The sequence below is a fragment of the Lissotriton vulgaris genome, chromosome 7 (assembly GCF_964263255.1).
Source record: "Lissotriton vulgaris chromosome 7, aLisVul1.2, whole genome shotgun sequence".
Taxonomy (NCBI): Eukaryota; Metazoa; Chordata; class Amphibia; order Caudata; family Salamandridae; genus Lissotriton; species Lissotriton vulgaris.
In genome coordinates this window covers 1,717,283,865-1,717,297,424 of record NC_141695.1, presented here as the reverse complement: position 1 = coordinate 1,717,297,424, position 13,560 = coordinate 1,717,283,865, and the positions used below count along the sequence as shown (strand labels likewise).

The following is a 13,560-nucleotide window of genomic DNA, read 5'->3' as shown; positions in this document are numbered from 1 at the left end:
TAGAGACAAGGTGCATTTTCATTTTTTGCACCTGGTGCACTTTTTAAAAAGGTGCTCCCGGGGCAAACACTGAAAACGCACCTGTTTATGAGGATAGGCTGCCCCCAGGGCAGCCGTGAACAAGCACTGCTCTGGGCGCGGCGCATTCGGTGAAAAAACAGAGCGGCTGCTTTACAACCGCTCTGTTTTCACAGCGCAGGCAGCAGCCCTCCTGCACTTTTAAAGGGGATTAGAGATTTCCCCCATAGGAGGGTGCAGTCAGTGACTGCACCCGCCTGCAAAAGGATGTCTGGAAAGGTCCATTGGACCTCCTTTCCCTCTGCCAGAGGGTGGCTCTTAAGGTGGCGCACTCACAGTGCGCCACCTACTAGGGAAATCTCGGAGTGCGCCCCGAGAGATTTTTTCGCCTTCGCGCCCACATCCGTAATACGGCACTGGCGAAGAGGAAAAGGGATTCCCCCATTTGTATGGGGCACGTCTCCATGCAAATGCGGCAAAACCCCCTGAAGATAGAGCTTTAAGTGCGCGAGAGCTATCGGTTATCACAGAAGGGGCTGTACAAGCATCTGCAGCCCCTTCTGTAATACCATAGTGCCCCAGGGGCCCGCAAAGAGGGCTCAAACTGCCCGACCCCCAAGCACTTTCTGCAATACAGCTGATGTTCAACGAGCAAAAGAGGCCAACCACCCACAGGGACAAGACAAACGGGACCTTGACAGGCCTTGGGAGTGTCAGGGCCAGCCTGAAATGGCTAAATAAAGGGGAAGAAGCCAAGATTTTTGTGTTCTCACATGGATCTTCTCATTTATGAGGCTCCTGTAAAATTGACGAAATTTAAAGCCCAGATTAAGTAGCAGAGAAAGCTGAAGGGTTAAAGGAAAATTAAAAGAGCCCTGCATCCCCCCAACCCCACCTGCAGTCAGCTTGACCGCATGTACTGTCATGCCTTTAAGGGATTGCCCATAGCTCGGTGCAGCCCTCCAATATAGACAGTGTTTTTCTTCATCCGCCTGCAGACTCCACCTGCCATTAACAGGTAAGGTAAGCCATGAAACGCAGGTCAGATGCATCCAGTAGGAAAGTGATACATTTTCAGAGAAAAGTTCAAGAAAGAAGCAAATCCACTCACCGCATTGTCCTCCTCGCGCACCACATACTGAGCCACCTTGAAGGAGCTGAGGTACTCATTCATGCCCTGCACATCCAGCTCTGGCTCCTCAACTTCATCCTGGTTGCGGTCGAGCAGGCGGTCAATAGCTTTTTCATCGTAATGGATAACGCTCAGATCATCTCCATCCTTGTTGTCTCCTGATAGGACAGAATCAATGCAGTAGTACAATATAAAATCGAGCAGAATACGACAGCACTTCCATGTTTGCAAGCATTAAAAGAGGTGATTTTAGGATGCAGAGCCGAAGCATAGCCTGATGTTGAAGAAATTCACATTTGTACAACACTCCCACAATAGAGTAGGATTTCCTAAGGGAGCCTGGATACACTGCATGAAATTAAACCACACAAAACAACCACCGCATGACAAAGGCGTATCAGCCAGTGACTTAAAGAGCTTTTGAGACCTAAAGACAGTCAGCATGAGAAACATAGTTTAAAGCAGAGGTCTTCAAACTGGGGGGCTGGGGGGCTAATTGATCCCAGTGGGGAATGCTGGGCTATGGCAAAATTCGTATCATTCTGATAAGTGTTTTTACCCGAATAGTATGTTTGGAAATCATGTATTTCATTACATTTTTAAGGGTTAACTGAACTTAACAGCAACACATATTTTAACATTGCTAATTTAGTAGAATTGTGAAAACTTTGGGGAGTCCAATGATTATTTATTACTTTATTTTTTTTTTACCGGGAGGGGGCATTGAAAATCGGTGAAGACCATTAGTTTAAGGCCATAACTACAGATAGTTCAGCTAACCAAGGGAATGGAGACAGAACAGGACTCCTCATAATGGCAGAGTCAGCTCTTGTTCTCACCCTCAGGTTGAACCTCTTCCTTGAAAAGCTCCTCCGTCCCAAACTTGAGGATGTCATCCAATTCCTGTTTGGACATGGAGGCAGTCTTTGATCCCAGGCCAGGCCTCACCACCAAGTGGGTCAGCATCATCTTCTTCTTGGCTACCTGTGTGATGCGCTCCTCCACCGAAGCACGCGTGACAAATCGGTAGATCATCACCTTCCGGTTTTGCCCAATACGATGAGCTCTGCTGAACGCCTGAAAAAAAGGAGATAAAGTGGTAAGCAGGGTAGATGGGTAAAGCAAATACGGAATGAGCTGGGACAGAGGTATCACCAGTTCACAGCAGGTTTTAAATCACACAATATTTTTACAGAGAGCATCTAGCATCTTTTCCTCTTCTCTCCACCACTTGCCTGGATGTCATTGTGCGGGTTCCAATCAGAGTCATAGATGACAACTGTGTCAGCTGTGGCAAGGTTAATCCCAAGGCCACCGGCTCGAGTGGACAACAGGAAACAGAACTGTTGAGCACCAGGAGCTACAAACATGAGAATGAGGAGATTAGCTGCAGAGGAAATTCTCAGGCATAATAGAATTACTTGACTTTTTACTATTTCTACAACTGAGGTTCTTTAACTTTGGCATCACTCAGAAATTGGCAGCAATGTGTACATTACAAAGCGCATTCCACCAAATCCAAAGCACCATTATTCTGGTCCAGTTAACCTAGGAGAAGAACACAGCCCAACACTAAAGATAAATTACAACATATGTCCTATCACTTGCTTAATCCTAGCTGAGGCCCCTCTTTGAACACACGTACCATTGAAACGATCAATAGCCTCCTGCCTCATGTTCCCTGTGATCCCACCATCAATCCTCTCATACTTGTAACCTTCATGGTCCATAAAGTCCTCTAGGAGGTCCAACATCTTGGTCATCTGCAGGGAAAGAGAACAAGATATGTGAACTGAGGATGGGAGGAATAAAAGATTTGGGAATATATTACTAGTACAAGACCAGAATATCTGGACCAATCTAGGCAGGTTAACTTATTTAATCTAAACATAAGCAGTATATTAAAACACTGCTTACAAAGCAAAAATGTAGTCATTTTAACATCCTTATGCGTTTAATCTCTATGTCAGGATAGGCAGCAAGGTTCTGTCACTTCCATTCATGGCAAGTCATTAAGTATGTATTTTGTCTTTGGCATTTCTTGGTGGATCTTGGAATAGGCGATGGATTAAACAGGTTTCACAGCTATGCATAGCCAGTAATATCACAAAATAAAATGGATGGAGTGTGAAACTTTTTAAACACTCATCCCCAGTCATAGATCTGGGATTATTCTATGTTTATTTTGCTTGCCACGTCACCCCAGTTTGGACCCAGCCATATGCAAATCAGTCTTGACCTTGCGCCATATTGGAACAGCCCAGGTCCTCCCTGGACCGGAAACATGCATTCTGGGACCGGTTTCAGGGTATTGCCCCATATCAGCCAAGTTAGCTTGAATCCAATGGTGCTGCGAGCTAGGGACCCACGTCTGGGCAGACCATGCCACTTAGGGCGCACATAGAAACATCACAAAATAAAATGTTAGACAGTGTTGAAACTTTTTAAAACACTCATCCTCAGTCATAGATCTGGGTTTAATCCACTTTTATTTTGCTCGCCACGTCCCCCTAGTTTGGTTGCCAGCCATATGCAAATTAGTCTCGACCCTGTTGCTTTGTGCGCCTTAAGTGGCTAAGGGTTGGCCCAGATGTGACAAGAGCAAAGGGGTAAAAGGTGGTTACCCATCAGGCAGCAACCCAGGCCTTTCTAGACAACTTTACAAAGTTTTACTTGGAAGCATCAGCTGCAGAGTTTTGCTTTCTCAGCTCTGTAGTTTGACAATTCCTGAATTTTGATGATAATTTAAACATGGACGCATTGTGCGAGCTCTGCGATTAAGATCAGGGTCTTGGCCAGCATTTGATTTGCTCTACTTCAACAAGGAATGGCACAACGTTAATGCCATGACTGCGTAACTCTCCTGCTCTTGCTCTCTATCGTATTATGATGGTATTAATTAGTGGTGGTGCAGGTTTGCAGCCAACACATAAGGCTCTCCAAGAGTGCCTGGCTCCGGATCAGGAAGAGTTTATCCAAAGAAGTCCTTAATGATTCAAGTTTATGAAGTAACAGGGTTCCAGTCTCTGGAGGCGAATCACCCTTATGCAAGAAGGGCTGTGACGAGAAAGAAGGAGCCTATGGCTGGCTAATTATAATTAGAACAGTGGAAGTTAAGAGCTCCAATGAAGACAATGGAGTGCTCAAGGAATCTAATGGCTGGTAGAATCCCAGAGCATCAGCATTCCAATGTTTCAACCCCATTGGGCTCCGTGAGGCCTTTGTTTTACCAATTAGAACAGTCCGCCCAATTACAACATTCTGCCTTCTAGTGGAAGAAGTTCTAATAGCCTTGGAGCCCTCTGCAGCAGGCTATATCGGCCATTTAAGGACCGCCCCCTTGTTAAAGGGCCCGAGCCGAAAACGCTGGATAAGGCCTTTAATGGCCAGTAGAGCCTGCTACGGAGGGTTCTCAGGCTACAGTTATCTCAGCACTCATTTAAATTAAGAAACAAATATATCATAAGCAACACTTTGACATGTAGTTAGAGGAGATGATTAAGAACTCAACTTAATCAGCTCCTCCCAAATAATACTTGAATGTCAATACAGCAACAGCACAGAATTTAGCCATGCGTCCTTCAGAAGTCATCAGAAATGAGTCACTTATCTCGTGGACAGTTCCAATCCCAAAATGCGGCAGCAGAGTTTCTCAAAAATAGAGGCCAAAGCCACCAATGAAACATTTAGACAAGACCTTTGAGGAAGTCTTCAAACGTTTACTAGTAAGGACGTGGTCATAGCAGCAGCTTTTACAAGCCATGTATTCTGACACAGTATCGGTGGGAAAACGGAGCAGTCGTTCAAGATGATCATTGATGAATCTATTATGATCTTGAGATTTAAAACAAACAAAGCACATTCAGTAACACTGGGCTGATCTGAATCTAGCTCGATGCCAAATAAATGCCCTAGGTTAACCCAAATCCTAAATTAGAAACTGGGCCTTTTTTTCTGATGAAAGACTGGGCTGCAGCCTGACAAAACCCAACAAAGATGGGTTCAATGGCTTATACAAAACACGCTACCGAATAAAATTGTCTACGCTTCACTGCACTGTATGAAGTGAAACCCAATGATTAAGAGTCAATATATTCCACCATGCAACGTCATGGTCTATATAACATTTTCACCTTCACATTTAAAGCAATTACATGTTTCCACAATCCAGGTTAATTATATTCCTAGGTATTGTTTCCCACAGCTCTGGACAGACTTGTTTTTAAAAATCAATACATTTGATCTGGACCAATTAATGACCGATCCCAAAAATGAAGCAAACCTTCCCACAGGATGTAAAAAGTGGGATTGAAGTTTGAGGTCCAGAAATTGCTAACAGCATATAGTCTACAGAAAACACAATGATAAATATTCATAAGAATTAACACCACCACCTTTATTTTGGTCTGTTATTTCTAGCAGCGAGAACAAAAAACTCTATGGTAAAACAGAGCAAGAGGAAGAGGGGTGGCGCAGCGGCAAGGGTGGCTGACTCCTGAACCCGGGGGCTCACGGTTCGATCCCCAGCACCAGATCAGCCCAGCACCATGTGACTCTGGGCAATAGCTCGCTTAATCTTCCTGACGGCCCTCAGCGCCATGACACCTTTGGGCAATTGTTTGCGCTTTACAAATACTGGACATTTACATAAAAGCACATCCCTATTTGTAAGGCTACTTCCCTTTAAAGCAAACATTTGCATGAATGCCAACTGTGGTGCATTCATAAAAATACAGATTAGTGTAGAATGACTGTTTCAAGTTAATTTTTTAAAAACAATTCTTGATACTCCCACAACCTACAGGATCACAAGCCTTTTCTGTAACTAAGCTCACCAACAGATTATCTTGCCTGTCAACAAATGCCCGTTAAGCATTTTAAGTGAATTTATTGGTTCCAGATCCTTTTCTAATAAAGACAGTGAGCTTTGTGCACCGAGATAAGCCCAAATTATTTGTTTTCCTCCCCAGTGTACCTTTGCGTCCCAATTCATTAATGACATGAGGCTTAAGCTGCTGTAATCAAAAGGAATCTTTATCTGGTTTTGAATGGCAGATTGATTATTTGCGCCTCTTTCATTGAATGTGTAATTATAGTTCAAGAAAAGCAATCGTTGGACGAGTTGACCAACATAGATGCAATAGCTTCCAAATTTTATGAACTGATTGGAGCAGAAAATTATCCAATCAACGCTGTTTATGAATATTATGATCTGAAACAGCTCAAGCTTCTTTAGTTTCAGAATTGGTTTAGGTGATCAATTTAAGTTTTTATGGTAATAATTTTTCCTTTTGATCTTCACTTAGGCTGCCCAGTGTGTCTGATCAACATGTTGGAGGAAGATCTTGAAATAGAAGGTTCTAGATGTTGAATTCTTCATTACCCCTTGCGATGGGCAAAGCACTTTCAGAGTGGTCATGTAGCTATTCAGTCTATTATTGGAATCTTGCTGGTTTCCTAGGCACCCTTCAGAATGCATTGTTACAAGGGGGTCGGTAGTAGTTTAGCCTAAATGGGGCAAAGTTTGGTCAGGTGTGCAAGATTTGAAGACATGTAATAAGCAGGATGTTGCAGAATATTAGTGTGGATGTTGCATAGAGTGAGAAGTTTTAGTAATGCATAGTGGTACTCACTGCCTTTAGGAATGGACTGTTATACAAGTAAAAACCGACCACTGCTGTGCATCAGTGGGGTTCACCAGAGTATGTATTTTAATGATTCCGCCTAAGAGCATCAGAAGACAACTCTTTGAAGGCACCATGAGAGTCCCACAAAGATTAGAGGAGTAAAGCAACCAGAGGACACAGTAGTCCAACCACCCTGAATCAACAGGGTGCCTACATACTTGGGGAACAGGTAAGCCACCTAGTATGTATTATAGGTAGTCTACTCAGAAGAGGCCAGGGCCTAGCCTCTTGGAGGCATTGTTTTTCCATCAGATCAATAGTGGCCTTGCCTCTGGCAGCAGAGTTAAGATACCAAAAACACAGCCTGCTTAAGGGGTGGGTCGAAGTCATAAGAAAACAAGTTACTTACCTCTAACTTTGGTTCTCCAGTATTGGTAACTTTCATAGATTCCCATAGCTTAGATCATTCCCAGTCGTCGGGATGGGAGTCTCGGTAAAATAACATAGCAGTAGGTACAAAAGAGAAAGAAAAAGGCCCAGGCCTCATTTCTTTCTGTAGCATATCCACCTCATTTTCCAAAAGAGACCAAAGTAAAGCAACAACCAATCAGATTAGCCTCGCCCCATAGAACCCTCCTGAGAGGACCTCAGATTTTCGTAGCCGTTGTGTAACAGTATAACCAAAATCTGCAGAGGGCGGAGATTTCCCAGGGGAGATGGGTGGGCGCATGGGAATCTATGAAAGTTACCAATGCTGGAGAACTAAAGTTACAGGTAAGTAACTTGTTTTCTTACTCCAGTATTGGAACTTCCATAGATTCCCATAGCTTGTACCAGAGTAGCTAGCAGTCTGAAGCACATTTTGCTCCCTCATTGACATCTCTTCCTCTATTCCTTCTGTTTTTTCTTTTTTGTTTTTTCTCAAAGTAAAGAATTTAGCAACAGTGCAATCACATAAAGAAACATAGCAAAATGTGCAAATAACAATAAGAAAGGAAGGAGGGAAGAAAGAAAAGCTCACCCCTCAATTGAAGAGGTTCCTCTGGACTGCCTGGCCTACAGATGCGTCTTCTTGTGCCGAGGTCTCCAGGCAGTAATGTCTTGTGAAGGTGTGCGTGCTGCTCCAAGTTGCCGCCCTGCAGAGATCCTTAATCTGGACTCCCGCAAAGAGCCGTAGAGGAAGCCATGGACCTTGTTGAGTGTGCGCTCACTCTGCTCTCTAGAGGCTTGCCCACTGCAGGATGACAGAACTTGTTAGCACTCGAGATCCATCTAGCAATACCCAGCTCAGACCGAGGTTAGCCTTTGCGGGGAGCACTAAATGCGATGAACAATTAAGATTTCCGAAATTCTTTAGCCCAGTCCAGATAAAAATTTCAAGGACCGCTGCACGTCCAGCAAATGAAGTGTCCTTTACGCTGGCGTAGAAGGCCGAGGAAAGAAAGCCCTGGGAATCACCGGCTCGTTTAAATGAAAGTCCAAAGGCACCTTTGGTATGAATTTTGGATTAGTCCTTAGAATCACTGTATTTCTTTTGAATTGGAGGAAAGGTTTCTGGATTGTGAGAGCTTGTAATTCTCCAATAAATCATGCCGAAGTGAGAGCAAGAAGGAGCGCTAATTTCCACGAGAGGCATTTCATATCTGCTCGATGAACCGGTTCAAAGGGATGCTTCATCAGCTGGGTGAGAACCAAGTTCAAATGACTCTAAATAGGCCATTGAGAAATTGTCAAGTGAACTTCAGGATGAATGAGCCAGCCTGCCTTAGCTAAGGAAAGGAAATAAGGAAGAACATGTTGAGGTTGAGATGAGAAAGGGTCAATCCCTTTCAGCTGACACCAGATACAAAATAGTTTCCATTTCAAACGATTAGTCTTGTTAGTAGAAAGAACTTTAGCATAAGAGAGACCATCTCTTATTTCTTCAGACAGATTAAGATCTAGGAACTCTCGCTGCTCAGGAGCCATGCTGACAGGTGTGAGGAACGAGGATCTGGAAGCCAGATCTGGCCCTAGAACATCATGAGAAGATCCGGGATCGCCCGTGGAGGGGTCAGAGAAAGGAGGTGAAGCTCCGTGAACCAAAACTGCCTCGGCCAAGCTGGAGCTATTAGGATCATCTTGCACGGATCCGTTTTGATCTTCCTGAGAATTCTCAGTATTAACGGAATGGGGGGCGGGGGCGTATACAAATGCTCCTGACCAAGCTATCGAAAGCGCATTCCCCAGCGATCCGCAATGGTGTAGTTTGCTTGCGTAAAACTCATTTTCTGTTCACCAGGGTAGCAAAGAGATCTACTGAGGGTTTGCCCCATCGGTGGAAAATCTCCAAGACAGTCTGGTTTAGTTCCCATTCGTGGCTGACTAACGAAAGCCTGCTAAGCCTGTTCACCATTTCGTTTAGCACTCCTGGTAGGTGCTCTGCCTATAGCGATATTCCATGTAGTATCAGCCCACTCCCAAATTTGCTGGGCCTCCTGTGACAGCGGAAGAGACCCGGTACCCTCTTCCTTATTTATGTAGTGCATGGCTGTGATGTTGTCCGAGCGGAAGAGAACTGTTGAACCCTGCAATCGTGGAAGAAATGCTTGCAGTGCCAGACAAAATAGCTCTGAGCTCCAGGAGGTTGATGTGAAGAAAGCGGTGCTGAGGCAACCAATGCACGCTTACATGCAAGTCTTGAAGCACCGCACCCCAGCCAGGCATCTGTAGTTACAACTTGAGGAGCTGGATTGCATACGAAGGATAGACCTTGGGACAAATGCTCTTCCTTTGTCCACCACAAGGCTGCTTTTTTCATTGCCGGAGTAATCGCCACCGTGTCGAAGGAGCTGTGTACTTGCCGCCATTGCATGTCTAGCTGTTCCTGAAGGGATCGCATCCGCAACCTGCAGTGGGGCATCAGAGGAATGCATGAGGAAATCACTCCTAGAAGGGATTTGTAGTGACGTACTGAAAGGCACTTTCTTTTTCATAACAGATGAGCCATGGACCTCAGTTTCTCTTGCCTTTCGAAGGATGGAGAAGCCTTGCTTAGAGACGTGTCCAGGATAGTCCCTAGGAATCGTGCTTTCTTGGACAGGTAGAGACACAACTTCTCCTTGTTGGGAGTCAGGCCCAGACTGCTGAACTGAGTCGTACATGCCTCGACGGTCGTCTCTGCTGCCTGCCTGGACGGGGCCTTCAGCAACCAGTCGTCCAGGTAGGGGAAGACTTGAAAAGTGCGGTTTCCTTAGGAAAGCTGCCACCGGTGCCAGCACCTTGGTAAAGATCCTCGGAGCAGAGCGAAGTCCAAAGGGTAAAACTTTGAATTGGAAGTGGCTCTTGTGCTACTGTGAACCGTAGAAACCTCCTGTGGGCTGGATGAATGGGTATGTGAAAATATGCATCTTCGAGATAGAATGGCCATGAAACTCCCCGGGTTGAGGAGATACAAGATATCCTGGAGCGAGACCACCCGAAAGGATGGACTTCTGAGATCGGTGTTTAGCTCCCTGAGGTCTAAAAAGGGGCGCCATTTCTCCAGGGTCTTTTTGACCAGGAAAACCTGGAATAGAAGCCTTCCCCTTTTTCCAGCGGTTCCATCGCTCCCTTGAGCAGTATCTGATGAACTTTGAGCCGCAAAATAAGCAGATGTTTTGAAGGCATGGCGGCAGGGGGCTTGGAAGGTGGTAAATGAATAAACCAGCATATGGCCATCTTGACTGATGTTGAGAACCCAACGGTCTGATGTTATCCATTTCCAGTTGTGTAGGAATTGAGACACCCTGCCTCCCACAGATGTTGACGGGTGGGAGGGGGGGGGGGGGGGGGGGGGGGGGTACAGCAGGCAGAGCCAGAACACTGTTGGTGTCACGTCCCGTCCCAGTTTTCCTCTAGTGTTGGATCTAGAGAAAGAAGAGGTCTGGCCATGCCTTTGTTGGAATGATGGACGATAAGACGGAGGCGTTGAACCATAAGAGTACAGTTTTAGTTGGTACAAACCTCTGTAGGAAGTGGTACTCTTCCCTCTGGCACCACGGAAAGGAACCTTTCGATACTGAAGAGTTCCTAGAGATCTTGCCGCCTCCCTATCCTTTTTTTATGTCCTGGAGGGTAGCGTCGATGTGCTTGTCAAATAATGCCTCACCATCAAAAGGAAGGTCCAGGATCTTGGATCTTGTTCTGGACCTCCGGCCGGAACGATGTCGCCCTGAGCCAGCCGTGGTGCAGAAGAACAGCTGCGCCTGCTAGCGAATGGAAAGCTGTTGTGGCAATATCCATAGCGCAGTCAATCACTTCGCTGATGTACCCTCTCCCTCCTGTAAAATCTTTTAGGCCTCCACCTTGGATTCCTGTGGGAACTGGTCTAAATATGGTGAGAGGTCGCACCTCATTTGTCGATCGTATCTGCCAAGGATCGCCAATGCATTCGCTGTCCTTACCAAAAGACTCGCTGTAGAGGAAAACTTTTCCCCGCATTATCAAGGCACCTGCCTTATTTATCAGGAGTCGTCATCAGGGGTGCAGAAGGATTGCGTGACTTTCTTTGAGCCGCCTGCGATATTACCGAATCCGGCTTCGGCTGACCGATCAAAGACACTGGACTATCCTCCTGGGCCTTGTACTTCTCCAGGCGTGGCAAAACTGGAATGACCGTAGCCGGGTTTTTCATTGCGTTTTTTTTTTCCGTTTTGAATTCCTTTATTAAACAACCGTCAGCAGAGTACAAATGATGCAATCATAAGGTACAGCAGATTACATGAGCATCGTGCAAGGATTAATACATTAGGGTTTTTCATTGCTTTGAACCCCTTGTCCCAGACATGGCTGACAATAGGAATGGAACGGACCACTTTCCTGTAGGGCTCCTTCAAAATCATAAAGGAAACATTCAGTTCATAGGAAGTTTAAATCTCATGGAGGCTCTTTCCATCAGTTTGTGAACCCCCCCCCCCAATGTCTGCCGGGGGAGAATCTACTGAATTTGAAGTAGGTGAAGCTGGGTCCAGGATCACATAATTATCCCACTCTACACACTGGTTACTCTACACGCTGGTAAGATCTGTTGCCATCGTCCTGATCCTTGTCCGAGGAATCGTCTTGTGCTCCTTGAACCACTGGAGGCATACCTGGGCTTGTTGCCTGGGGCTGTGAAAACATCTGGGATGGTTCTCCCAGAGAAACCACTGCAGAAGCTGATGGTGCAGACAGAGCATGTACTGCACAAAAGGAAGTAGGAGGAGTTTGAGAAAACCTCTTCCTATAATCCTGCAACATGCCCTGAAAATCTGCCCGGAGGGAAGAAGGGACTGAAACCATCCCCTGACCTGCGCCTTCTTGACGATCAAAGTGTTGCTGGTATGAGCACTCATGAAGGTAGTCTCCCTCAAAATCAGTGTCCTGGCATTTTACCATCAATTGTGATGGGCTATGGGCATAGCCAAAAGAATCCTGGTCATCTCTGTCAGAGTCCTCTTCGAGCAACAGTGCGGGAGGCAAGGGGGTAACCCTCCTTGGAGACGTCATATAAGACGTTATTCTCTTTAATGAAATAGTGATCCTCTCAGTCGACGAAGATGTCGTCGACAGTAGCGTCGGCAATGGGGTTGTAAGAGAAACCATAGTAGACGAGGTAGTCTACGGAAGATCCATCGTTGACGGTTGAATAGTCGACGAAGAGATGGGCGTCGTCGACACTGCCGTAGAAGAGTCTACACTCCTGCCGTCGTAGTCCTAGTCGTCGTCAGTCGTTGCCGCTATAGTCGTCGACACGGACGTCGATAGATAGACTAGAAGGTACCGTTGACGAGCCAGTCGACGGTGCAGCTTCAACCACCTGAGATTTGAAAGTCTTCGTCGGAGTCTTCTGCAGCGTAGTCGTCGACCACCATCTGGAATCTTTATCGGACTTCTCAGATGCTAGAGAAGAGGGCTTTTTAAAAGCTTTAGCAGACTCCACCACTGCTGTAGCTGAAGACAGTCCTTCCCTCTCCTTTGCACCATGGTGAGGAGATTTGCTAGGACTCCGGCTCTCAGTCTCGGGGGGGTCTTTTTTAGGCCTTTACAGGACGTTCTGTGGATGGTGAAGGGGAAGCCCTACCCCTTTCACCGACCTTCTAGATGAGGTGGCAGATGATGAATCCTCACGGTCACTTGACAGAGTTTCCTTCCTCAACTTCAGCTTCTGGAGCCAAGTGAGGAGACAACCCTCACTGTCCCGGAGAGTCTTTGTTGATAAGGTGCAGCAGATCTTGCAGTCCACTGCCATGTGATCAGGGTACAGACAAATGCAGTCCTTACGTCTGTCCTCCACATACAACCTCTTCTTGCCACATGTGGAACAAGCCTTAAAAAGGGCTTTCTTCTCCTGGTCAGACATTTCCAGATGAAATACTAAACTATTCTAAAGAAAAAATGCTGAAAAAGTAGTCAACTAGAGTTTAAGTGAGCAGAGCTCAAAGGAGACTCCCTTAGCACAACGTGCAGTAGAAAATCTGAGGCTCTGAGGTTCTCTCAGGAGGGTTCTATGGGGTGAGGCTTATCTGATTGGTTGTTGCATTACTTTGGTCTCTTTTGCAAAGCGGTGGATATGCTACAAAAAGGAATGAGGCCTAGGCCTTTTTCTCTTTTGTATCCACAGCTATGTTATTTTGTTCACAGAGACTCCCATCCCGACAACTGGGAATGATGCAAGCTATGGGAATCTATGAAAGTTCCAATACTGGAGTAAGTAGTTGTTCTATACACCTCAAATAAAACCAGGGATCAATCAGGAATTATAAAAGCATGGCTATTCATCCA

General features: G+C 45.8%; 1 protein-coding gene and 1 non-coding gene across 4 annotated transcripts in view; both read right to left on the bottom strand.

Moving 5' to 3' along the window:
- CHD4 (chromodomain helicase DNA binding protein 4) overlaps positions 1-13,560 on the bottom strand; it is a 93,046-nt gene that overhangs the window by 45,660 nt on the left and 33,826 nt on the right. For all 3 annotated transcript variants that reach the window (XM_086932894.1, XM_086932893.1, XM_086932895.1), the window contains exons 22-25: positions 2,796-2,913; positions 2,386-2,510; positions 1,990-2,227; positions 1,130-1,308 (exon numbers count right to left, since the gene is read on the bottom strand). In XM_086932894.1, the coding sequence (XP_086789020.1) occupies positions 1,130-1,308; positions 1,990-2,227; positions 2,386-2,510; positions 2,796-2,913 (660 nt within the window). The remainder of the gene's footprint in view (positions 1-1,129; positions 1,309-1,989; positions 2,228-2,385; positions 2,511-2,795; positions 2,914-13,560) is intronic.
- On the bottom strand, positions 932-1,068 carry LOC147706398 (small Cajal body-specific RNA 11). The gene has a single exon (XR_015298740.1).